Genomic DNA, 25,997 nt, shown 5'->3' with positions numbered 1-25,997 from the left:
ACATCTGAGACTTTTCAGTCTCTGTCCCAGCGCTCACTCTTCGCATCCTTGAGGAGTCAGGACTCGAACCTACGATCTTAGGGTTTCCCCGCCTACACCCGCCAAGAGACCTAGCTCCCAGGACAGACCTCCTCTTGGTCCCGCCCATAAGGCTCCACCTGCTCTCTAGGCCCCGCCTCACTCAGTTCCTTGTTCGCCTTTGCTCCGTGCACAGCTCGTCAGACTTCCTCTCTTAAGACACGAGGACCCACACGGGTCTGCCCCTAGTAATGCCTGAAGGGCGAGTCCCAGACCCTGGAGGCCGCTGTACGGCGGGAGTCTATCATGAGGACCATGTTTGCAGGACGTGGGAAGTTTACAGTTTTCAGAGTCCTTGAGGATGGGGTGGCGGGATGGGTTCTTATCCCCTGGCTCAGGCTCGGATGGGGCAGCCTCGCGCGCGCCGCAGCCGAGGAAGGCCCTCGGCGCAGGTTCCGGATATTTGTGTCAGTGCCGCCGCCACCGTCCCAGCTCATGGGTCGAGACACACGCTCGCGCTCACGGTCATCGTGTCGCAGGGGTCGCAAGGGCCGAAGGCAGCGGAGCCGGAGCGGGAGTCGGAGCCGAAATCGAAGCGGGAGCCATGGGCGGGGAAGTCGGCGGCGCCGAGACGACGAGGGGCGGCGGAGGCGGCGAACCCGAGAGCGCAGGTGAGTTTACTGCGTGCGCAGCACGGGGGATTCTGCTCCTGCCCTGGGGAGGAGGGATTTAGTCAAGGAGGGCTAAAGGAAAGCTAGCGGTATTCCAGTCAGGGCACCTGATATTTGGAGGGACATCAAGGAGCCCAGTGAGTGAGGCAGGTGACAAAAAGAATGGGAGACCAGATGGTGAAGATTCTTGTGTATCGTGGTGAAGGGTTTGGCCATTATTCGTAGGGAAGTAGGGGGCCATGGGAGGATTTGGAACAGGGGAGTGACGTGGTCTGACTTTGCAGAACTTCCTCTGGCTTTCGTGGAGAAGGGGCTGACTGAGAGGGTAGGCAGGAGTGACACCAGGGAAGAGAAGGAGGATGATACCGTTGTCCAGGCAACAGATGATGGTGGCCTTCGCGAGAGGAAGGCAAAGTGGAGAAAGTGGGTAGATTTGAGTGGGCTTTCAGAAGTAGAGGTGACAACACTTGTTAATGGAGGTGGGTGTGAGAGGGAAGAACTGTTGATGACAGGTGGCAGAACTCAGTTGACTCCTGGGACCTGGGTCTCAGCTTCCTCATGGCCCATAGTCCTTTTCTTCTGGATATGGGGCACTTTTCCGACTTGGCTTGAGTGTGTTTCAGCACATACGAACCAGCACAGTGACAGGGACTGACTCCAAGACTTGGGTTGCAGTGCTAACTCCTCCCCTAACAGGCCGTGACACTCAGGCCATTCTCTTCCCCACTGTGACCCACGTTTACTCATCTGTGCCCTCAAGATTTCCATGGGGCCTCTCCAGACATTCCTTGTCTCCCATGCCTCCAGCCCAGTGATTTTAAACCTTTTCCATTTCATGACACATAAACTAATTACTAAAGTTCTGTAACACACCAAAATAAATGTGTTTTTTGCTGATCTGATAAGAACAGGTATAATTTTTATTCATTCACACTAGATAGCTATTGTGTTGGTTGTTGTCATTTTTTTGTTTGTTCCTTTGTTTGACAGTCTAAGGGAAAAGAGGTCAGTGCTCTGGGCTGAATAGTCAGGTATTGCATGTTTTAAAAATTCTTGTAGCACACAGATTGAAAATCACAGCTCCAGACTGTTCTCCACACCATAACCAGAATAGTTGTAGTCAGACACAACTGATTGCCCTCTAAGCTGAGAACGTAGCTTTTCCTTCTGAGTCTCCTAAGATTACTGCCACCTAGGAATTCCAGGAAGCTATAAGTAGTAGAACAGAAGAAATATGGTTTAAACCAGGGCTTGCCAAGAATAGGTTTTACATTTTGAAATGGTAAGGAAAAAAATCAAGAGAACAGTATTTTATGATGTGTGAAAATTATATGAAATTCAAAGTTTGGTGTTCAGAAATAAAATTTTACTTGAACACACAGCCATGCCCATTTGTTTACATACCTTTCACAGCTGCTTTTGCACTACAACAGCAGAGCTGGTTTTTTACAGGGAAAAAAAAAAAAAAAAAAAGGCTGAGCCTGGATTAAGACCCTAGTGTTGATATTTTAGCTCACATGGAGCAGTGTCTGGTTACTATCATCTTTGTATTTTTTTATATACTGCTTCCTAATATTTGAATTATTCACAAGAATCAACCACCTTAGCTATGTAATTAATGTTATTCATAAAAATTGGATCACATTTATTACCCATGTTTAAGGGCTTCAAAATAATTGGACTTCATAGCTGAGATTTTTTTTAAATAGAAATGCGTTTTTTCTTTTAAATATTTTTATTATTTCAAGTATATTTTATTAAGTATGCTATTATAATTGTCCCAATTTTTCCCCTTTGCCCGCCTCCACCTGGTATAGCTGAGATTTTTTTATGTGAGCTTAATAGGTGGAACATTTAACAAACTAAAGACAGATTAGTTTTTCCTCTCCTTGTTCAAAGTCCTCTGAACACTAAGGAATCCATCCCTAGGGCTTGCCCATTCTGTCCCCTAGTTCCAGTGCCCTTCTTCTGGCTGTTTATTGCTGCCATTTTACTCCAGTTCACTCCTGCCCATCATGTATGACCAGTTTAATCACCACCATCTGTACGCCCTCCCTTGACACCTTGGAGAGATCAGATCCTCTGGTTCTAACCCTTATATAGCTCTTTTACCATCCAGCCCCAGCCCACCTCCCTGCCCTTGTCCCTTCACTCTCCCTCTTAGATACTCTGCTCCAGCCACATGGGCCTCCTTGCTGTTCCTTGAACACGCCAAGTGAATTGCTGCCCCAATGCCTTTGCTCTTGCTGTGCCCTCCGCCTGGATCACCCTCCACCCAGATCTCTTCATAGCTCCCTCCCCCACTTCCTCCACAATTACCACCTCAGGGAGACCCTCTGTGACTTTCTGTCCCCTAATTTTTATCATTTCTTTGTGGGTCAAAGCACAAAGTATCACACTGTGTGTTTACTTGTGGATATGAGCCCCACAAAGAAAGGGACCATCAATGTTTTGGTCACTGCTGTGTTCTCAGAACCTACAGTGGTGCCTGGTGCACAGCAGGCACTCACTAAACATAGGTCGAACAAATGACTGACCAACAGGCAGTGAGCAGACCCTTTTGAATTCCCTCCCTAGGTCAGATTCGGAGGAAGACCAGTGCAACCAGCAAGGAAGGCAGAGCCGGAGCCCACAACCACCCCGATGGCACTCACAGGACCAGTCCTCTCAGTCTGACTCAGGCAATGAGCAGTGGCAGCAGCGGGCCCACCACCGTCGGACACACCCTTGGTTCCCGGGCTCCTCCTCATCCAGCTCTGCATCCCCAGACCACTCCCAGAGCCCACGGGAGATGGCTGCAGCTCTGAGCCAGCAACAGAGCTTACAGGAGCGACTGCGACTCCGCGAGGAGCGGAAGCAACAGGCAGAGCTGATGAAGGCCTTTGAGACACCCGAGGAGAAGCGGGCCCGGCGGCTGGCCAAGAAGGAAGCCAAGGAGAGGAAGAAGCGGGAGAAGATGGGCTGGGGCGAAGAGTACATGGGCTATACCAATACTGACAACCCCTTTGGCGACAACAACCTCCTGGGTACCTTCATCTGGAACAAGGTGAGCCAGTCTTACCATGAAGCACCTGGTGATTAGTTCTGGGTTTGTGCCATTCACAAATTCTCTCTGCCTTTCTGATCATTTTTACTTTATATGCTTTTTACAACTTCTGTTTCAAGAGATATCACTTAACACAGCACACATTCCTAGATTGCACTCTGCCATGTGGAGTTTATCTTGCACATACTCATAAGCGTGTACACACACACACACACACAACGGTTCTTCCAGCTTTTATTCCATTAACTGTCTCTTGCGATGTAATATTTCAGGCATGCTTTACCCGAAGAACCAGCCTGACCTCTCCCTGGCTGGTGGTTCAGTTGGTTGGAGCATTGTCCTCTTCACCAAAAAGGTTGTGATTCAAGCCCTGGTCAGGGCACATGCCTAGGTTGTGGGTTTGATCACGAGTTGGAGTGTATGGGAGGCAACCAATCAGTGTTTCTCTCTCCTTTCCTAGTTCTCTAAAATCTATTTTTCAAAAATATCCTCAGGTGAGGATTTAAAAAATAATTAAAACAGAAAACAAATCAGCCTAACCTCACTGTGACTGGAGAACAGGTTCTTGGTGTCACACACCTAAGATGGGATTCCATGGTTATCTTGTCACCTCAGAGCTGTCGTTTTATTCTGGAAATGAAAATTACACACAGATCACTTAACCTGCACTCATGACCTTTGGCACATAGCTGAAAACTACAGAGTTTCTTTTTCAGTTCTAGAGGCCACAGGTCTGAAATCAAGGTGTCAGCAGGGCCATCCTCCCTTTGGAGGATCTGGGGAAGGATCCTTCCCGTCTTCCAGCATCTGGTGGTTGCTGGCAGCCATGGCTTGTGGTTGTACCACTCCAGTCTCTGCCCCTGTTGTCACACAGCTGTCTTCCCTCTGTGTCTTTGTCTTCATGTAGCGTTATCCTCTCTGTGTCTGCGTCTAAATTCCTCTTTCTATAAGGACACCGGTCACTGGATTAGGGCCCAGCCTAATCCAGTATGACTTCATCTTAGTTAATTACATCTGCAAAGACTATTTCTGAATAGGATCACAGCTTCCAGGTGTTGAAATTAGAATGTATCTTTTGGGGGGGCACAGTTTAACTCAACACAGCACCCATCAGTGGTAAGGGAGGGTGAGGGCAGATGGGCAAAGCCAGAGGCTCGGGCATCTCCACTCATCACCCGCACTTGAGGCATGGTTTCTTGAACACACCAAGCTTATTCTACCTCAGCCTTTGTACTCACCATTCCTCTGCCTTAGAACACTCCCTGCCTTTTCCATGGCTAGTTCTTTCTCATCCAGCTGACATGGTTCCTCTTCTGAGAGGCCCTCCTGGCCTCCTTGGTCTTCTGTGTCTACCTGGTATTCTTTTTTTTTTTAAAGATTTTATTTATTTTTAGAGGAGGAGGGAAAAAGAGAGGGAGAGAAACATCAATGTATGTTTGCCACTCAACCCAGGCATGTGCCCTGTCTGGGAATCGAACTGGCGACCCTTTGGTTTCCAGGCGAGCACTCAATCTGCTGAGCCACACCAGCTAGGCAACCCTGGTATTCTTTACCAAAGCACTGCCCCTGCTTTCCTAGCACTTTACTAACAAACTCGTCGTGTGTACCTGCTGGGTGCTAGATTCTCTGTGGGCCTAGGCACACATTTACAGGCAAGGGAGACAAAGATCCTTGTCCCTGTGAGGCTGGCAGTTCTGTGAGGAGACAAACTGTAATTAAGTTAGCAAAGAACACAGAAGAGAGAATGAAGACAGGCATCAGGCTGCAGTGGTGACCACAATTTAATAAGCAGGCCCAAAAAGGTCTCATTGCAAAGGTGATGTCTAAATACAGATCCTGCTCTGGCCAGTGTGGCTCAGTCGGTTGGAACGTCATTCTGTAACTGATAGGTTGCAGGTTCAATTCCCATTCAGGGCACATACCTGGGTTGTGGGTTCAATCTCGAGTCCTGGCACCTTGATCCCTGGTCCAGGGACATATGAGAGGCAACAGATTGGTGTTTCTCTCTCTCCCTTCTTTGTCTCAAAGCAATGAAAAAATGCCCTTAGGTGAGTATCTGAATAAATATACATCCTAATTAAAATGTGTAGTTCCTGCCCAACTGTGAGCTCCACATGGCAAGTTCTGTCCCCAGGGCCTAGCACACAGTAGGCACCCAATAAATGCAAATGAACAAGTTTGCTCTAGTTTTATTGGTGTGTGCACATGCATATTCAGCATTTCCCATTCAGTCTTCTCAGCCCAGCCTGGCTCTGAGCAATTTACCCCATGGGAGGGTTTTACCACACACAGTTGGTGCAGCTAGGTTTCTGTGTGAAATGAGAAACAAGAGTCACAGGTCCCAAGTGAGACTCTCCTGTGAGCCCTACTGAATGGGCCCAGCTGCTTCTTCTCTGTGCTTCAGCACGTGTCTCGCTCTCATCAAAGGGGACTTTGTAGCTTGGATTGTATCGAATTGATTTGTAGATGCGGGTGGAGGGTGGAAGGCAGTGAGCTGTGCCCAGGAATGGGTCACTTCTCTTAGCTTCATTCTCCTCATCTGCAAAGCAGATGCTGTGGTCCCATCATCTCAGTCATATACATGAATGTGTCCAAGCTCCTTCATGGTAGGTTTCAGGGAGGGCAGCAGGAGGGAGGCACCTCTGCTCAACATGCATGTGGTTGATCTTTCCAGGCCCTGGAGAAGAAAGGGATTGGCCATCTGGAGGAGAAGGAGCTGAAGGAGCGGAACAAGAGGATCCAGGAGGACAATCGACTGGAGCTACAGAAGGTGGGGGTGCCCTTGGCCTATCCATATGGGATTAGGAGGCCTTCTCTCAGAGGGGCCCCAAGGCTGGTTCACCCTTATTTAAGTCTAATAGGACCTAGTTGGCTCTCATGGAAAGTCCAGGGGATGCTGGCTTTAGGCACAGCTGGATTCAGGGGCTCAGGGAGTGTCTCCAGCAAGCTGCTGCTTTCCACCTTGGCTCTGCCAGCCTCTGGGCTTTACTCTCAAATGTTCCTCTCAGGGTTGCCAAAATGGTCCTGCCAGCTCCAGGCTGCTGTGTCTCCGGGAGAAAGAGGGCCTTTCCTGCCCCAGGGTCTGTCTGAAACATCAGGCATTCCTGGACCAATCCCTGTGTCTAGGGCTCGTGGGCTGAGGCCAGGCATGGGTTATAGTCCCAGCCCTGACCCTAGGGGACCCCATGGCCTGAGAGGGCACAGAAGGCCCCACAAGCCCCCCATCATCCAACTATCTCACCTTTATCTTCCCCATGCACTCTCCAGGTAAAGCAGCTGAGGCTGGAGCGGGAGCGGGAGAAGGCCATGCGTGAGCAGGAGCTGGAGATGCTGCAGCGGGAAAAGGAGGCAGAGCATTTCAAGACATGGGAGGAGCAGGAGGACAACTTCCACCTCCAGCAGGCCAAACTTCGGTGCTGTGCAGGGGGACAGGGGGAAGGGGAGAGAGGGGCTTTCCTACCACCACTCTTTGTTTACCACCATCCTGCATTCCCATCTTCACCCACCAGCCTGCTTCTGGACCCAAGCACATGGAGCCTGTTTCTGCCCCAGGACCTTTGCACTTGCTATTCACACTTCCTAGAACCTACTGTCCCAACTGCTCCCCCTCACCTTTTGGGTTTCTGCCTTTTGCCTCTTTCTGGCACTAGTCCCTGCTTTCTGTGCACACCTGTTGCTGGGACATCCCTGTCTCCCCCAGTGGGCTGGGTGCAGAGGAGACCCCAATGCACCTGCTTCATGTGGCAGAGCTGCACAAGCTGAATAGAGTATGGTGGGCCCTGGGCCACACTGACTGTGCTAGTCCCTCTACTTCAGCCCACAGGGGTATTTGCTCCTCAGTTGCATTTATAGACAAGGAAAATGAGGTTTCTGGAGATTGTGAGTTGTCTGAGGCCATGAAGGCACCTGAGCCTGCAGCTAGGTGTGTATGCATTCAAGAGTCCATCCCCCACTCCCTCCTAGTCCTTCTCCCTGCCAGCCACACCAGTCGTGCCAGGGGCTTAGATCTTCCTGATCACAGGGCCCCAGGCTAGACAAGGGTCAGACGCTGACAAGTGTCCCTGAGGGCATAGCGCTGAGTCTCCAGATCTTCCAGTCTGGGCAGCTCGTCCACTGACAAGAGGTCATTGTCCTTGAACCTCTGTCTCTACTCCCACTCACTGCTCCTCAGACTCTATGCTTACTTCTGCCCCTGCCCCTTTCTGGGCCTGGGCCTGGGTCTCCTGGCTAACCTGTCTTCTGCTCCTAATTCCACCTCTTTTAGGAGACCTTCCCTGACCACCACCCCCTGCAGGCTGGGTTCCTCCCTGGCTCCCACACCTGTCACCCATGTGGGCAGGATTTTGGGAAGATCACAGCCTGAGCTCTGACTCCACCCCTCTGCTCCCTGCAGCTCCAAGATTCGAATCCGGGATGGACGGGCCAAGCCCATTGACCTGCTGGCCAAGTACATCAGTGCAGAGGATGATGACCTGGCTGTGGAGATGCATGAACCTTATACCTTCCTCAATGGCCTCACAGTGGCTGACATGGAAGACCTGCTGGAGGACATCCAGGTACTGCCCGGCCCCACCACCCACCTCCCTGGACTCCCCAAGATGGGCCTTCACCCCACCCCTCTGTGCCTCTTCCTCCAGGTATACATGGAACTTGAGCAGGGCAAGAACGTGGACTTCTGGCGGGACATGACCATCATCACGGAGGATGAGATCTCTAAGCTCCGCAAGCTGGAGGCCTCGGGCAAGGGCCCAGGTAATGCAGGGTCAGCGCCAACCCTGAGCTGGCTGAACAGAAAGACACCAGGCTGTACTCTTGGGGACACATATCTGCAATGATGGGAGTTGCAAAGGGCCGGGGAAGCTAGCTTCAGGTGCACTGTAGACCTGTTTGTTTATCTGGGTTCTCTACAGCCCTCTGGAGGCCCCTGTGGGAGCCACCAGGGGACAGCACTGGGCAGCGGGATCCCCCGGTCCCGGGCCAGGGGCTCTCCTGATATGATAGCAGGGCTTCCTTTAAATGATCACTCAGCAGTGCTGGCTTCCCTGGGAACAGTGCCAGCAGGGATTTTTTTTGTTTGTGTTTCAAGTTTTCTCCGGAGGCTTAGTCTGTTTGAGTGAGAACAGGATTGAGCTCTGCTTGGCCAGAAACCCTGTGCAACCCCAGTCTGTTTAACCTGGTGTTCTTTTTTAACTCAATTTTCTTTTTATCAAAATTATTGCATGCATACATTCACAAGGGAAATGAACTCCCCAGACATGTCCCATAGTCGCCTGGGGGCAGAATCGCTCAGGTTGAGAATCACTACCCTAAAAGCTCATGACCAACCACAACAGGCCGGCCCCTCCAGCCCTGTAAAGCCACCAGCTTTAATGATCCCACCTTCTGTGAGCCTCGTGTTCCTGTTGCTAAACTTCATCCTTCATCAGCCACTGTGGTGGCTGAGGACATGAGCCCTCCCTTCTTCTAGCCTGTGTAACTGTCGTTCATGTATCAGATGTGGGTCGGGACAGTTTCCTTCCTCTTACAAAAAGGAGGAATATCCTTTGTTTTTGTAAATGTGGTTTTGTTTCTCACATCCTCTTAGCAGTTACATCCTGCAGTAAGTTCCAGAGAAAGGAAGGGAAACTTTGTTGTCAGAAATGTGTGTTGGGGAAATATTCTTTGGTGGCAGTAGGACTGGGTATAGAACTGGTTGGAAGGGTGCTATGGGGCTGGTGGACAGAGTTAACAGTTAAGAGCGTAGCTCTGGGTGCAAATCCAGGCCACCGAGCAGCTCAGTACCCTTGGCTGGTTGACTACCTCCTAGGTGCCCAGTTGTATCTTTTGTTGCATGGGGAAGATAAAACCCCTCCAGGAGGACTGAATGAAGAGAAATGAGTAACTAGTGTCAAATGCTGGGAATAGCGCCTTTGCACATGACGCACATGTCCACCACCGATCCCAGCCTTCCAGCTGAAACTTAGAGGTGCTCAGACACATCGAGAAGCTCATCAGGCTTCCTTTTTCTTGTCCTTGAGCCCTTTCTCTCCCACCCCCAAGGTGGTAGGTTGACCTCTGCCACCCTCCTGGGACTCCCCCTTCATTTTCTTCAGTAAAGGAGCCCCTCTTTCTGGGACCCCACACCTCTTTTTTTGTGATTTGTGCTCTTGTCTTGGTGGGGCACATTTCCCCTAACTTCTGCAGGAAAGCAGGTAGTTCTTTGATGTCCTGTGTGTCAGGAAATGCTTTTCTCTCCCTCTGGGTGGTGGCAGCAGGGCTGGATATAGACTTTGGGAGTAGAGTGTGTTCTTAAGAAGCTGAAGACCCCGCCCCACTGGCTAAAGGGACATCCCCACGTGTCTGCCCCCTTCCAAAGCTCTATCAGTGGATGTTCAGGTGGCATCAGGCCTAAGACATGGCTTTCTTCAAACATGTCTTGGCAGTTCTTGACTTTTTTGGGAGCAGCACCAACAGGGCTGACTATTTGAGTTGTAAGCTTTCACCGGTGGCGCCATCTATTTGAGTGAGGGCAGGACTCGGTTCTACTTGGCCTGGCACGGGAGTTGTTGCTGAATTTGGTTTTGGTCCTGTGATGTTTCTGTACCTGTCACAAACCAAGGCTGGGCTATCAGCCCGTAGGTTGACCACTGAGTCCAGTGTTGCTGAGGGCCCCTCACGAGGGTACACAGTGAAGGGGCTGAGTCTCTAGAAACTGGCTCTGAGTTTTATTGACTACAGGGACTCGGGTCCTTCTCACTCCTATCCAATCAGTTGTGACCATGTGTCCAGTGACAGGGATTCTTGAATCCTACTTTCAAGCAGGAAGCATGAGCTGATTGCACACTCCCTCATTCACCTAGCAGCTGCATATGGAGCCTTCTGTAGGCCCAGCCCAGTGTTAGGAACACAGCAGTGGGAAGCCCAGGGAGGTTCCTGCACTTGGGAAGCCATGTGTCAGGTGTGCAGGCCAAGGGACCAATCTGGTGATCGGGGAAGGCTTCCTGGTAGGAGGTATGTTCTTGCTGAGTGCCAAGGATGGGTATTGCTGATGGAAAGTACCTGTGCAAAGGCCCTGGGGCAGGGGGCATACTTGGCATGTTTGATGAGCAACAGGAGGCTGGTGCACCCAAGCACGTAAGTTTAGGCAGTATCTTGCCCTGTCCTCAGGGACCTCTCAGTCCAGAGGGAAGGGACGTGTTCTTAGGCCCCCAGCGCATGACAGATGCTGGGACAGACTTTCATTCAGGACAGAGGGGCCTGTTTGTTTCTGGGCGGTGTCAGAACTTCCCACAGTGCCTGGGAAGTAAGCAGCTCTTCTTGCTGTGGTGGAGTGTCCTCTGTGCCAGGCACAGCACAGTGCTCACATGCATGATCTCATCAGGCTCCATAGAGGAGAAAACTGAGGCCCAAAGAGGGTGGGCCACTTGCCCAAGGTCACACAGCTGGGTCTGGCAGAGCAGGAGCTGAATTCCAAACAGTCCGGCTACTGGGACACCCCTTCTGGCTCTTCCACGTGGTTTGGGGGAGGCAGTGGTGGACAAGATTGGAAGGCTGGGTGCTGAGTGGTCCCTGCCTCACTGCAGGCGAGCGGCGAGAGGGTGTCAACACCTCAGTCAGTTCCGATGTGCAGTCAGTCTTCAAAGGGAAGACGTACAGCCAGCTGCAAGTCATCTTCCAGGGTATCGAGGGCAAGATCCGGGCCGGTGGCCCCAACCTAGACATGGGATACTGGGAGAGCCTATTGCAACAGCTGCGTGCCCACATGGCACGTGCCAGGTGAGTGGGCCTCAGTCATCTCAGCCGGGCAGTCTCCTGGGTGGGTCCATTCCCGCTTGGGGACTTGTCTGGGGACAGGAGCCATCTCCATCAGGCCTACTGGGCGAGGCTGGCCCCTAAGTAACCTTGGGGACCATAGAGCAGTGGCCCGGTCAAAGGCCTTTGCCATGCTCTTGTGCCCCCCACCTGTTGTCAGGGGCCCTGAGAGTCAGGCAGGGCTCCCATAGTGGCCTTCCTTCCTTATGGCCTTTACTGAGCACCAGGCCTTTGTTTCCTGTAGGGTTAGCAGGCATCACAAGAAGCCCCCAGGCTGCCTGTCCCTGCCTTCCGCTGGCCCCATACACCCTGTGTACAAATTCTCAGCATGCTTGGCACCACTGTGTAAACACAGAGTCTGCCTGCCACTAACTGTGTACTTGTCTCTAAATTTATCTTCCTGCCTGCTCCGCCTCTCGTTCCGGCCCAGTCTGGCTGTTAGGTTACACCCACATGTGAATACCCTGGGACAGGGACCTGCCCCCTCCCAGCCATGGGATAGTTCTCTGGGGTCCGTGACCCCAAGTCCCATTTTTTCATGGCCAAAGTCTTGACCCTGGAATGGCCATGCTAGGCTGAAGCCCCAGCCTGTGTTATATTCACTTACTACTTTCTCAGCCTCTCTGTTCTTGCAGCAAAAGGGTGGGGGGAGGGTCCTGAGAAAGCCTGAGGGAAAATGGGGCCCCCTCCTGTCACCCAGTCAGGGTGATCACCTAGCCCATGTTCCAGGCTCCGCGAGCGGCACCAGGACGTGCTGCGGCAGAAGCTCTACAAGTTGAAGCAGGAGCAGGGTGTGGAGAGTGAGCCACTATTCCCCATCCTCAAGCAGGAGCCCCAGTCCCCTGGCCACAGGTAGGCCCAGCCCAAAAGTCCCCCTTCACCCGGAGGCCCAGGGGGTACCTCTCACCCCACGGGCCTCACCTACCTCTGGAGGGGTCAGGGTAGCCACCCACCCAGCCTTCTCTCTGTAAAGCCTCGAGCCTGAGGTCCCGGCCCTGACCCCACCTGGGCCGTCCTTGGAGGGCGGCCCTGTGGAGCCTGAGGCAGAGGGGGCAACACCAGCCGAGGGCGAAGCAGAAGGGGAGGCTGTGCTCATGGAGGAGGACCTGATCCAGCAGAGCCTGGATGACTATGACGCTGGCAAGTACAGCCCCCGGCTGCTCACAGCCCACGAGTTGCCACTGGACGCGCACGTGCTGGAGCCTGATGAGGACCTGCAGCGCTTGCAACTGTCACGGCAGCAGCTCCAGGTCACAGGTATGTACCGGGGGCAAATGAGGCAGCAAAAGGGTTGGGGCCAGCCAAGGGGCTTAACAGTGAACCTCTTTCTGTCCCTCTCCCTCCCTGCCTCTGAGCATCTATTCACTTTCCCGCTCGCTCATTCAGTCAGTTGGGTTTGGTGACTGGCTGGCCCCAACAACAAAGAGAGTCTCTTTTACTTCCTGTGCCCAGCCCTGCTGTGAGCTCCTGGTGCTATTCACTGAGGGCGCGCCTCGGCCTCCCTGAGCTACTGTTGTCCTGGGTACAGAGGAGAAAGAGCTTCAGAAAGGCCCCTGCCCAGGGTCACCCCGCAGATTTCTAATGAACAGGCTCTGGTCACTCACAGGGGACACATGGTGTTGGGTGTCTACATGGGGAGGACAATGAGCAGGCAGGGCAAGTTGGGAGCTGGGGCCTGCCCCTCTCTGTGCCTTTACCCTGAGCCTCAGTTCTTCTGTGAGAGGCCTGGTAGGGTGGAATAGGCTTGGGCTCCCCTTCACACCACCCTGGGAGGGAGGCCCAGGCTCCCTGTCATAGGGGTAAACAGGCTCAGCGGTACCTCAGTCCCGGATAACGGCTTCCTTACCCACAGGTGATGCAAGCGAGAGTGCAGAGGACATCTTCTTCCGGCGGGCCAAGGAGGGCATGGGCCAGGACGAAGCGCAGTTCAGCGTGGAGATGCCCCTGACTGGCAAGGCCTACCTGTGGGCCGACAAATACCGGCCACGCAAGCCACGCTTCTTCAACCGTGTGCACACGGGCTTCGAGTGGAACAAGTACAACCAGACGCACTATGACTTTGACAACCCGCCACCCAAGATTGTGCAGGGCTACAAGTTCAACATCTTCTACCCTGACCTCATTGATAAGCGCTCCACCCCTGAGTACTTCCTGGAGGCTTGCCCCGACAACAAGGACTTTGCCACCCTGCGCTTCCATGCCGGTCCACCCTATGAAGACATTGCCTTCAAGATCGTCAACCGTGAGTGGGAGTACTCACACCGCCACGGCTTCCGCTGCCAGTTCGCCAATGGCATCTTCCAGCTCTGGTTCCACTTTAAGCGCTACCGTTACCGGCGGTGATGGCCCTGCATGCCTCCCAGACCACCTGACAGGAGGGGCGAAGCTGGCAGCCTTCCCCTCACCAGCCTCGCTTTCTCTGCGTGAACAGCAAGCGAGTCACAGTGGAACTGCCTCGGAGAGGTGACAGGATGATGAGGACAGGCTGGCCCAGGGTTCCCACATGCGTGGGGGGCCGGTGGTAAGATTCTTTGAGCCCAGGGAGCCCAATAAGTGTAGACCAACCTCACTGTCCACATGGGCATACTGAGGTCCAAGCCCCGCCCTGACAAGCCCTGTAGTTCAAGCCCTTTGCTGGGGGCAGCATGAGGCTCAGAAATGGGCTACCAAGCGTTTGAGGGGCAGGAAATCCAAGTTCAGAGCACAGATTGGCCCTCGGACACAGCCAGCTGCTCCAGGGCCCACACTTCTGGCCTTTTCCCAGGCAGCCTCCCGCAGAGACCGCACCAGTGGAACCCGGACCCTTGCTGTGCCATGCTCCAAAATCTTTTGAGGGACATCCCACTCACCCCGCCCTGGTGCTGGCTATGGGGTCAGCCTCCTCCCAGGTTGGGGTGAAGAACACATCATCGTCCACCACCATGTCCAGGAACCAAGGGTCTGTCATGGAAACATTTCCAGCCTAAAGTGGGAAGAGCCTACACCCAACCCTGAAGCGCCAGCACCAGAGTCCTCGGACAGCCCCGCCCAATACCCGATTTCACTTGGAAATCTTTTAGGTTGTTTCTGAAGACTTTTTTAGGTGGGGAGGGGGAAAATATTGTTTATTTTCATTTAACTGATCTACTCATAAGAGTATTTTTTTTTAATAAACACTTTATTTTAGAATAATTTTAGATATTCAGAAATGCTGGAAAGATAGCCCCGAGTTCCTACCCCACATCCAGCTGTCCCCATTGTTGACGTCTCCTGTAACCATGGCACATTCATCTGTACAACTAAGGCATGAAACCAACCAAGAAGACCTTTTAAAAACAACCACAACACCTAAAAATAGTCAACAATTATTCTTAGGAAACTTCTTCTAGTCAGTGGGTTTTTTCCATCTCTGCCTCAGGCCCATTAGCCTTTTCTTCCATTAGAAGGGTGTAATCATAAACGCTGCAGACTTGGCCATGGATGCTGGGAGGTGAGGAGCTGCTTACCTAGGCCCGGTGAAGTCCCTCTGGTCAGTAGGCACCCTTTTCACACTGCAGACCCTGGTCAGCCCAACTGTCTTGATCTAGAACGAAGAATATCCTTATGGCAGCACAGCACCATTTCTGTCCCCTTTGGAACCATTGGCAGACATCACTAATCAATCACTGCCAGAACAACCTTAGAATCCCTGGCAGCCAGCAACCACTACCAGTTGACCCGGGGCCTGCTTGCCTGTAACTGCGTGCAGGGCAGACCCCAGAGGCACTTCTGTGCCTAGCTCAGGGCTTCGTCATCATATGGGTAAGGCCCCATTCTGTTCCCACAGCTTGGGCTGTGTGTGGCTGCTGCAGCCCAGCCCTGACCTCATACCTGCTCTGTGCAACGGGATTTATGTTCATTTGGGGGAAAGTGCTCATGGAGGCCCATGTTTTTGAGCCTAGAAAGTGGCAGTCAGGGTTCAGACCTGGACTTCTCCAACTTGGAGGACCCCCCATCTCCCAGGCCACCACCCATATCCCAGCCTCAGTTTCCCTACCTGCCCCCAGGAGAGTCCTCCCAACCTGTGCCCCCACTGCAATCCAGGAACTGTTCACCCCAAGGGAGAAGGTGGCCATCCATGACTTGCTGGATGTGTTTAGCTGGGAGCCCCTAGTCAGGAAAGAGGAGAGCAGCAGCCCAACGTGTCAGGCTGGGGGTGGGGGGGGACACTGAATCTGAGGAACCTCAGAAGGGACACGGAAGATTTCCTGGAGGAGGGCTGCTGGGCAGAGGAGGGAGCCTGTCCTGCCAGGGAAAGGATAGCAGGATCACCCAGGGCAGAGGGCAAGGCAGGGCTGAATGCAAGTCCAGGGGCTGGACTCTCCCCGGGGCCCTGGGGAGCCATAAAGGGTGAGTGAGCTGTACAGGGACAGGAGCGGGTGTCAAGGAGACCCCTTAGGCAGCCTGCCCCATCACCACCCTGTGTCCCTTAAGCTGCTTCCAACCCCCACCTCAGCTTCTTCCTGCCTTTGGCTCTGTCCAATTATAAAAATAGATGCTCCCTGCCTGGTCCCCCACCGGAAACCACAGCCACGGGGGGCACATCCTGAGCCTAGCCTCCGCTCCCACCATCTGGCTCACTACCCTCCAGGCCATCTCAATGTCTTTCAGGCCTCCCATGTGCCAGTTGAGCTAGGAGCTGGTAAAGAGAGGCTAGAAGGTCTCCAGCCATCAGCGCAGGAGGTTGGAGGAAGCCTGGAGCCACATGTGGCCTTGTTCATGTCATTTCCTCCCTCTGGGCCTCAGTTTCCCCCTTTACAAAATGAGCATCTTGACCTCCTGCATTGCAAAGTTGCAATGAGACCCAGACTAAATTCGAGTCAAGTGTGCATCTCTGACCCCTGCCCTGGCCGTTTCCCAGAAGGAGCATTGTTCTTCTTATCTCTGGGCAAAGGAAGTGGGAATGGAAACGTCTCCCTCCATCTCTCCCCAGCCATCTGGAGCCCAGCCGCACATCCTTTTCCCACCACTTCGGCACTCACTGCAGTTCTCCAAAGCTTCATGCTCCCTCTTGCCTCCAAAGTCTTGCACATGTGGTTTCTGCCATGTCTCTTGCACCTGGGGGACTCCTACTCATACCAGAAAGCACCAATTCTCAGGCCTTCTCCCCACAGGATGCCTTCCTGCCTCATCTTCTGGGCTCCCCTACACCCCATTACTTCCTTTGGCCCAGCTGTGACTGCAGGGCGTTAGGACTGTCTGTGTCCAGCTCTGTCTTTCTCCAGCCTGGGGGTCCTCGAGAGCAGGTCTTATTTCCAGTCCCACCTGGGGCTCATAAGTGTCCCACCAAATGGGTTGGAGACAGAGTGGCCCTTGATGAGGGATTAAAGGGGCACAAGACTGCCTGGGAGATCAAAGCTTTACAGAGGAGGGGTCCTTGGAACCAGAGCTCTGCCAGATGCATAGGAGTTGGAAGACGCCTTGCCAATCAAGAGAAGTTAGGGTTAAATGGCTTAAGGACTCAGACAATGGGATGGAACAGGGGAGGGGCCTCTGGAGGAATTGGGTGTGTGAGCCAAGGCCTGGAGACCAGAACACGGTAGGTAGGCGGGGAAACCAGAGAAGGGGCTTCCGGACACTGCCTAGGGGAGTACAGGGCCAGAGTCGGCCTGCACTTGTGTGCCCCTCCCAGGCCCCAAGGACTGGGTGGGGTGGGCTCAAGGCCAAGCCAGCTAGTCATAGTCCACTCTAGACCCTAACTCTGGGTCAAAAAGGCCCAAGGTCACCCCTCCATGCCTAGTCCTGTGGACGCTCTCCATCCACCTAAGGCCCAGGATTGTGGGCAGGAAAGGGCTTCAAGAAGCTTCTCACTTCCCTGCAGCACGGTCCAGCCACCATGGGTTGGCTCTAGCTGTGCCCAGCCTGGTCACTTTGGGCTGATGTGAACCTGGCCCAGAGCCCCAAGTGTGTCTGGGGCTTTCAAGGAAGTTGACCCTGCCTGGGAAGCCGTTCTGGTGCCCTGTTCCTGCTCCCTCCTCAACCTCTGAATCATTCCTGCAGCGACAGACTCCAGGCCTTCCCTGCCCTGCACTAAGGGGAGGGGGAAAGCAACCTCCCCAACCCGACTGCAGGCTTTCCTACCCCTGGCCCCACTGCCATCTCTCAGCCTTTGTCCCACTGGCCCCGCCTCAGGAGTCCCCTCACCCTCAGTCACCCACAGCCTTCTCAGCTCACCTGCTCCAGGAAGGCCTGTCTCAGAAAGCTGCCCGCCAAGCTATGGCTGGAGAGTCTTGCCGCCCCTCCCCTCTAAACACCCTGCACCCCCAACCTCCAGCCCTGGAAGGGGCCTCAAACCTACCTACTGTGTGCCAGACCCAACCCCCCAGCAGGTTCACCAGCTCTCAGCCTGAGTGGGGGGGGTCTGGGCACCCTGGGGAGCTGACCTTGCCTTGCCAGAACATGCCCGCCCCCTCCGGGCCTCGGGTGCTGCCCAGACCGTGAATAATGCCGCGGGAGTTCCTGGAGGGGGCCCAGCTGGGGCAGGTCGGTGGTGGGGCTCCCGGATGGTGCTGGCCGTTACACCCCTGTCCCTGCGGCCTGGTGTCCCTTGGACGTCCCTTCCCCAGGAGGATGAGCAGTCTCCTCGGCGGGCTGGGGGGAGCCCGTTGACCCCCATCAGCCAGGCCGGGGCCTGAGGGGCGTGGCCACTGCAGGGGGGAGGGGCTGATCAGAGGCCAGCGAAGGGAAAGACAGACCGGCAGAGCCTAGGAAAGAGACCGACAGGGTGCTGTATGTAGCGCGGAGCCCCACCCCGGCTATTTTTAGGCCCCGAGGACCCCCACCTCTCCAGCCTCAGAGGGAACCTAGCCCCTCCTGCTTCCCAGCACCCCACGCACGGGGCGTCCTGTGCCGCTGGAAATCTGGCAGCCCCCAGGTTCTCTGTGGACCTGCCCCCAGCGTGACTCGGTTTCCCCAGGAGCCCGGGAGGCCAGGTCGCCCAGCTCTGTCCATCCCACCCCCACCCCCGGGCCCGGACTAGCGCCCACACGTCTGCCCTCCAGGCTCCGGTTCTCGGACAGCGCGGTGACCCCAGCTGCCCCATCCGTTCATCATCACCAGGTGAGGCCGCAGCGGTCCAGGTTAGGGGCGGGGCGTGAGAGTGGGCAGGTGTTGCTGGGGTGTTTCCTTTGGTGACCTGCCCTGTTGTGGGTGTGTCACCCTGAGCAGTGACAGCAGCCAGGTTCTGGGTGACCTGAGGAGTTGATGAGACTGGGTCCTTGCCGGGGAGAGTGGCTTTGCGTGTCTGCTGCTTGCCCTGGTCAGTTTGTAGCCATGTGTAGTCGAGGCTGTGCTTGTGTGTGGGTTTCCCTGAGTCTGTACCAGGACATTTAGGATCTGGGGTGCCACAGAGAGGGTGTGGCTGGGAGTGAGTGTTCATGCAATGATGGGCTCATATAATCACGGTAACTCCTGTGTGCATCACTAGCCACTGGCCAGAAGGCCTGGGTCCCCTCCACTCATCTCACACCTGCCCTCTGGCAGCCCTGAGTGGTGAGCACTTGGATGCCTGTTGAACAAATAAGAAACTGAGGTTCAGAGGAACCACATGAGTCTGGGCCAAGGCTCAGCTCCTACCTAGTTAGACTGACTGTGGAGACCCCGCCCTGCACCCTCTTGGGTGGGGGCCTGCTTAGTGTCACAAACAGGAAAAGTTCCCGGAAACTGAGCCTTGTGGTGAGGGGAGTTGGAGGCGGGCCTGGGGACTGACGGTGGCCCTGCTTTTGTGTGTGTGTGTGTCTGTATGGGTGTCTGTGGCCACACAAAGGTGTAGAGGGGGTCCATGGGCAATCAGGTGTGCTTCAGACCTGAGCTGAAGTGACTGATGCAGGGACTGGCCTGGACCCAGCATTTCATGCCAAAGGGTGCTGTGGTTGGTCTCCTAGACTGTCTAGCAGTTAGAGGACAGGAAAGGTGGGAAACAGGCTGAGGGGCGGGGCTGGTCAAGGTCACATGCAGTATCAGGGCTCCTGCCTGACAGCTCCTGTGCACCTAGCCAGGAAATATGCTTGTGAACACAGCCAGGAGCTGGAAGGGCACACCGGGCAGGGGGCACAGCTGAGGAAGAAGGCTCCTTGGCGGGAGCAAAGCAGGCCTGGGAAAACCATCCAGAATGCCGGCAGGCAAGTTGGTGTCTTTATTATTCCCATTTCACAGAGGGGGAAAACTGAAGCTCAGCAATGTTGAGACCGAGGCTCAGCTGTGGCAGATAAGAGACTTCCATCTGAGCTTGTCTGAGGTCAGATAGCCCCTGGAGGAGGCTGCATAGGTCCAGGATGTTGGGGCAGGGAGACTGGGCAGGCTAGGGTGTTGAGTGGAAGAGGGACTTGTTGAGAGATGGATGGCTTGATGGAGAGGGGAGGAAGAGAGTGGGGAGAGCAATGACCTATGATCAGGCAGAGGCGGGGCCTGGCACTTGGGAACCAAAGAATCACATTCCACTGGGCTGTGGGGGAAGTCTTGTCCACCAGCCTCCAGTAAGGAGCCAACTGCTGAGACAGATTTCTGGAACCCAGAACCCAGCCGAACTCCCGTTGAAGTTCTGGAACCTCAGCCCCTTGGAATTCTAGGAGTCCTTCTAGGTTTCAGAACTGGGAGCTCATTCAAATTCCAGAACCCTGAACCTTCGAAGTCTAAACCTCCCCTCTCAGGCCATGGAATCCTGGATTTGTCCAGCAAGTTTGGGGTGGGAATCTGGAGCCCATGCCTCCCATGAGGCACAGAGAGAGAGGTGGATTCCCCTGAAGGCCACACCATGCTGCTTCTTGGACCTGTGGCTGGGATGAGAACTGTCCCATGTAGATTAGGGGCCCTGTCTGCTCTCCTGGCCAATGTGGGAGGGGAAAGAAGGCCTTGCCAGGTGCCCCTACTGGCCAGCTTGCCTGGGAAACTTGAGATGGCCCCTATCACCTAAACCCATGAGAGGGGAGACTGGAAACCACAGGCTGGGGCCAGAAGGAATTGTGCCAGTTTCCAGCCTCCCCCAGGCCGAGGCTCTGAGTCATAGGTTTGTTCCCAGACACGGGAGGCATGAGGATATCTGAGGGGTGTGTGTCCTGGGACAGTAAGTGGTGTAGGAGCTCCTGCAGGAAGGTGGGGACAAGTGGACCATGAGACCCAAGAGGTGCTGACAGTGATTCCAGGCAGAGGCCGGGACTGTGGCTGCAGGCGCAGCCCAAGTCCCCAGAAATGTTCAGAAATGGCACATACCAGTTCTCAAGGGAGGCAGTGCCCTGTTCCAGGAGGAATTTAAGTGGAGATCAAATCTGAAATGGCAAAGAGCACACCCCTGGCCTGGAGTTGAGGGCTAAGGTCTCTGAGCACCATGGAAAATACTCCCTCTGCCCGCCCCACCTCCCTAGGCCTTAGTTTTCCCACTTGAGGCCCCACCACCACCAAAATGGTGATGGCCTTGGCACTCAGCCTGGGATGGAAGCTCAGGGCAGCTGTCAGGAGCTGGATTATTTATGAGACTAGATAAGGAGCCGTGGAGCTGAGGAGCTGGGCCAAGGAGCCAATTATGAAGATGGGGAGTGAGGGCTGGTGGCCACCTGCTGGGCACATTTGCAGGAACTGAGCACCTCCAATGTGCTAAGCTCTGCACCCAGATGAACTCATTTCTACCATGAGCCTTATTTTACAGAAAGGGAAACAGGCTCACAGTGGGGACATGAGGAGCCCAAGGTCAGTGAGAGGGTATGTGGCAAAGCTAGGATTTGAATCCAGTCTGATTAACTTTTTAGAAAATGTTATCCTTCCTTAGAGAAAGTTCCAATGATTGTAAACCCCCACACCCACCTGGCACTAGCCTCCATCCAATGGGTAGAATTTTGAGTCACTAACACACATTATATGTAATGAGGCCTGAGTACAAATTTCAGATCTGTTTGGGCTGGGCTGTGTGACCTTGAGCAAGTTAGTTAATCTCTCTGTGCCACAGTTTGCCCCCTCTGCTAAAAGCAGATCATCACAGGTCCTTTATGAGCTTTAACTGCCTGGCTCCTCCATTCCTGTTCCTCCCACAGTCCTGCCCCACCTCCATTGCCCACTCTGATCCCTCCACTGGGTGTACCCTCAATGCCAACACAAGTATGACTTATGGTATGTGCCTAGGTCAGGAGACTGTGGACCTGGGTGCTAGTTCCAGCTCCCGGGGTGGCTTTCTGTCTTCCCTGGTGTATCCTTTTTGGGAACTGGGAGCTGTTTTTTGAATGTTCTCATTTTATTGCTACTTGACATCCCACATCTGGCTGATTTGTCCACACTTAACATTAGCCAAGCCCAGATATCTCTCTAGTTTTCTCCCCAAGCCCCACACCGGGTAACGGGTCCCTCCTGTTGCCTTGTATAGCCCATCCCTAGGGAACCTGTCACTCCAAAGGAGCTGTTTTTTGTTCCTAGAATGGAACTGGGTTTCTGGGTTTATTTCTTATTATGTAAGCAATGCCATGAGCCCTGGCCAGGGTGCTCAGTTGGTTGGAGTATCGTCTTGCACGCACACCAAAAGCTTGCAGGTTCAATCCCCAGTCAGGGCGCATACAGGAGGCAACCAATCAATGTTTTTATCTCACATCAATGTCTTTCTCTCTTTCCCTTTTTTTCTATAATCAATACAATGTATCCTCGGGCGAGGATTACAGACAAAAACAAACAATGCTATGAAATGGGGGGGGGAGAATCTACATGATTTCAAAAAATTAAGAAATAATTAAAAACAAGAATCCACACGATTTCAACATGTGTGAGGAAGGAGTTCCCTAAAACATCTTGGAGTGGGGCCTCACCCTCACGTATCCACAGGAAATTGTGACCCATAAGGCTGACCTCAGGGCTGGTACAAAAACCAGCAACCTCTGGCTGACAACCAGCCCCGCTCTCACATTGGATGCATCCTGTCTTACTGTGGCTGAAATCTGTCCTGGATGCTGCAGTCCACCAAGGGCTTGGATGGAAAACCAGCAGGGAAACAAACTCAGAGAGAAGAAATCACTTGCTTGGGGTCACACAGTAGGCACCAGGGCTGGAGTACAGACCTGGAGCTTCTTGGCCCTACTCTTCAGCAGATACTAACTGGTGTCTTCCAGGGGTACCAGAGAAGACAGCACTGGTCATAACCTTGAAGGTTATTGATTCTGGGGTAGGACAGAGCAGAAGGTAGTACTATAATAACAGTAAAACTTATGAGTGCGGAGTAAAATAAGTCAGGAAAGGTTTCCTTAAAAGGGGGTTATTGAAGTTGGGCATTGAAGGTTCATAGGAGAGCACCAGGGCCACTCAGATTAAAATGCAGAATAAAGGTCCTGACTGGGTAGCTCAGTTGGTTAGAGCATTGTCCCAATATACCGAGGTTGTGGGTTCAATTCCCCAGTCAGGGCATGTACAAGAAACAACCAGTGAATGCATAAATAAGTGGAATAACAAATAGATGTTTCTCTCTCTCTCTCTCTCTCTCTCTCTCTCTCTCTCTTTCTCTCTCTCCTCCCCTCTCCCTTCTTCTCTCTAAAAAAATCAATTTAAAAAATGCAGAATGAATCACCAGCAGATCATCTCTCTGCCCCTACCAGGTGTGCCAGAGCCAGTGCCAACCTGCTCCACCTACAGCCTCAGCTCAATGGCGTGCTGACCCTCCCCCCTCTGCTCCAGTGCCATGTGGCCCAATGGCAGTTCTCTGGGGCCCTGTTCCTGGCCAACAAACATCACCCTGGAGGAGCGGCGCTTGATTGCCTCCCCATGGTTTGCTGCCTCCTTCTGCCTGGTGGGCTTGGCTTCCAACCTGCTGGCCTTGAGTGTGCTGGCAGGCGCGCGGCAGGGCAGCTCCCACGCACGATCCTCCTTCCTCACCTTCCTCTGTGGCCTTGTCCTCACCGACTTCATGGGGTTGCTGATCACCGGTGCCATCGTGGTGTCCCAGCATGCCGTCCTTTTTAACTGGCACACTGTGGACCCCAGCTGCCACCTCTGCCACTTCATGGGCGTGATCATGGTTTTCTTTGGCTTGTGCCCGCTCCTGCTGGGGGCCACCATGGCCTCAGAGCGCTACCTGGGTATCACACGGCCCTTCTCACGCCCTGCAGCTGCCTCGCAGCGCCGAGCCTGGACCACCGTGGGGTTGGTGTGGGCCACCGCGCTGGCACTGGGCCTGCTGCCCCTGCTGGGCGTGGGCCGCTACACTGTGCAGTACCCGGGCTCCTGGTGCTTCCTCACCCTGGGCTCTGAGCCTGGAGACGTGGCCTTTGGCCTGCTGTTTGTGCTCCTTGGCTGCTTCTCAGTGGGGCTGTCCTTCCTGCTCAATACCATCAGTGTAGCCACTCTGTGCCACGTCTACCACGGTCAGGAGGCCGCCCAGCAGCGCCCACGGGACTGCGAGGTTGAGATGATGGCTCAGCTCATGGGCATCATGGTGGTGGCCAGTGTCTGCTGGATGCCGCTGCTGGTGAGTGGCCAGTGCATGGTCTGCCCTGGGCTCCCGCCATCCTTGGTGACTGGGCCTCAGTTCATCCAGAATGAATTTCAACCCTCAGGTTCCTGTCTGCCCGAGGAAATGTGGATACATATCCCATTGCCCACAATGGGATGACCCTCCTTGAGAAATTCATGAGCAAGACACAGATAACCCCAAAACTGGGGCAGGACTGGATGTCTTGTCCATTACTGTGTTCCAAGCCTTGTCCAGCACACATGAGTGCTTAGGAAACCATTTTAATATAATTTTAATATAATAATTTATTTTAATATAACGCATTTATTACAATATAAATTATAATTATATTTAACATACTTTCCCATTATAATTATTATATATATATTATAATTAATTATTATATTGTATCATAATTAATACTTAATTATATCTATAATAATACATAATTACATAGTTTATATTATGATTTTTAAGTACTGTATAGTATATAACTATAATTATATATTATTAATTAATACCTAATAGTTATATCAATTATATAATACTTAGCTACATAATTATATTACATATATAATTACATATAAAATTTTAAACTAATATAACTATATAATAATTAACAATATATTAATTATTAGATAATTATGCTGTATTTATATGATAGTTTGTAAAGAACTGGAATGATATGTAAAATTTAATGTTTAATAAAATAAAATAATTTAATCTCATAATTTAATATAAAAATTAATATGAAATTATTTGTCATAAAAATGTTATAAAATATAAATTTTAATATATAAAATCCCTTAAAAATAAAATATTTAATATATAATTAAATCATTTCATATACAATTTAATACTATAATTTCATAATATTATATTATGAAATATTTATAAAACCTAAAATGTTTAATAGAACAACAGTGCTGGCTGTAATGGTAACTCCAACTGTTTGCACCTGCAAGTCTTTTTTTCCACCACATTTAATTGCACCCAGGAGAGGAGCTAGAAAACAGTGCTATTTAGTGGCCACATCAACTGAAGTTCAGAGATGTCAGGCACCTCTCCCAAGGTCACAGAACAAAGCAGTGACAGAATCAGTCCTCGATCTCAGGGGACCGTGGGTGCTGGTGGAGGGGCAGGGCTGTAAGCTGGCCTGACTCCTGGCTAACTGCTCTGGCCCTTGACAGGTCTTCATCGCCCAAACAGTGCTGTGGAGCCCGCCAGCCATGAATGCGACCGGGCAGCTGCCCCGAGCCACGGAGCAACAGCTGCTCATTTACCTGCGCGTGGCAACCTGGAACCAGATCCTGGATCCCTGGGTGTACATCCTGTTCCGCCGGGCCGTGATCCGGCGCCTCTACCCTGGCCTCAATGCCCAGCCCAGGTCGCTGTCCCTGCAGACCCAGCTCAACCGGAGGCCCACCGTGGCATAGGGCCAGGGGTGGACATCAATGGTGGCTCTGAAAGGACAACTGGGCAGGGTACCCTACCAGTATGTCCCCCATTCAACCTCGGTCATCCCTGACAGTCATATCTACCCATTCAGAAGTCCAGGAGCTGGGAGTGCAGGATGAACAGAGAGTTTGAGTGGTAGGATTATAAGCCATGTTCCATCAGCCCTGGGGACCCCCAAACTCTTCCCTGATCCCCTTTTCCAAGGCCCTTTCTTCTCTCAGCCCCCTCCAAGAAAGGGTGAGTGCGGGTGTAGGGAGGGTGTCTGGAGGCAATTAGACTTGTAAGCCTCCCCTTCCAGAAGTCCTCAGGAAATTAGGGATTCTGACCACTGAATATGACCTATTCTCTGAGATACAGTTGATCCCCTTTGACACTCCAACCCGAGAAGGCACTGTCTAGGAAAGATTGAATGTAAATGGTCAGGGCACACCCTCTTTTGCCAAAATATATCTCAGCCTGGCTTTATTTTCCTTTGGGTCTGGAAGTCAGTTTGTATTTGTTGAAGTTTGGTGCATGGTATTGCTATCCAACCATGTAGCAACTGAGAGCAGGTTGGGGGAAGGGCAGAGACAATGACACT

The 25,997-nt window shown here is 52.8% G+C and overlaps 2 protein-coding genes across 4 annotated transcripts; both read left to right on the top strand.

Annotated features, from left to right (window-relative positions):
- Nucleotides 1–420: 420 nt before the first annotated feature.
- Nucleotides 421–14,697, top strand: CACTIN (cactin, spliceosome C complex subunit). Its single transcript, XM_090289309.1, has 10 exons — nucleotides 421–689; nucleotides 3,267–3,735; nucleotides 6,410–6,505; nucleotides 7,003–7,148; nucleotides 8,129–8,291; nucleotides 8,373–8,487; nucleotides 11,298–11,490; nucleotides 12,256–12,378; nucleotides 12,500–12,783; nucleotides 13,379–14,697. The coding sequence occupies exons 1-10, from the start codon at nucleotides 514–516 to the stop codon at nucleotides 13,867–13,869; spliced, it is 2,256 nt and encodes a 751-aa protein (XP_090145435.1). The 5' UTR covers nucleotides 421–513; the 3' UTR covers nucleotides 13,870–14,697.
- A 3,348-nt stretch (nucleotides 14,698–18,045) lies between these two features.
- Nucleotides 18,046–25,887, top strand: TBXA2R (thromboxane A2 receptor). 3 transcript variants are annotated; one of them, XM_090289311.1, is made up of 4 exons: nucleotides 18,046–18,273; nucleotides 18,546–18,603; nucleotides 23,106–23,974; nucleotides 25,150–25,887. In XM_090289311.1, the coding sequence occupies exons 3-4, from the start codon at nucleotides 23,189–23,191 to the stop codon at nucleotides 25,393–25,395; spliced, it is 1,032 nt and encodes a 343-aa protein (XP_090145437.1). In that variant the 5' UTR covers nucleotides 18,046–18,273; nucleotides 18,546–18,603; nucleotides 23,106–23,188; the 3' UTR covers nucleotides 25,396–25,887. The 3 variants fall into 3 exon arrangements, with proteins under 3 accessions (XP_090145437.1, XP_090145436.1, XP_090145438.1); XM_090289310.1 differs by lacking the exon at nucleotides 18,046–18,273 and having other exon boundaries at nucleotides 18,296–18,603; XM_090289312.1 differs by lacking the exon at nucleotides 18,046–18,273 and having other exon boundaries at nucleotides 18,296–18,603; nucleotides 23,068–23,974.
- The last annotated feature ends 110 nt before the right edge of the window (nucleotides 25,888–25,997 follow it).

The sequence above is a fragment of the Furipterus horrens genome, unplaced genomic scaffold, assembly GCF_987537825.1.
Source record: "Furipterus horrens unplaced genomic scaffold, mFurHor1.1.pri manual_scaffold_10, whole genome shotgun sequence".
Classification (NCBI taxonomy): Eukaryota; Metazoa; Chordata; class Mammalia; order Chiroptera; family Furipteridae; genus Furipterus; species Furipterus horrens.
Note: the sequence above shows the minus strand (reverse complement) of the source record. Positions and strands in the feature narration are given on the sequence as shown.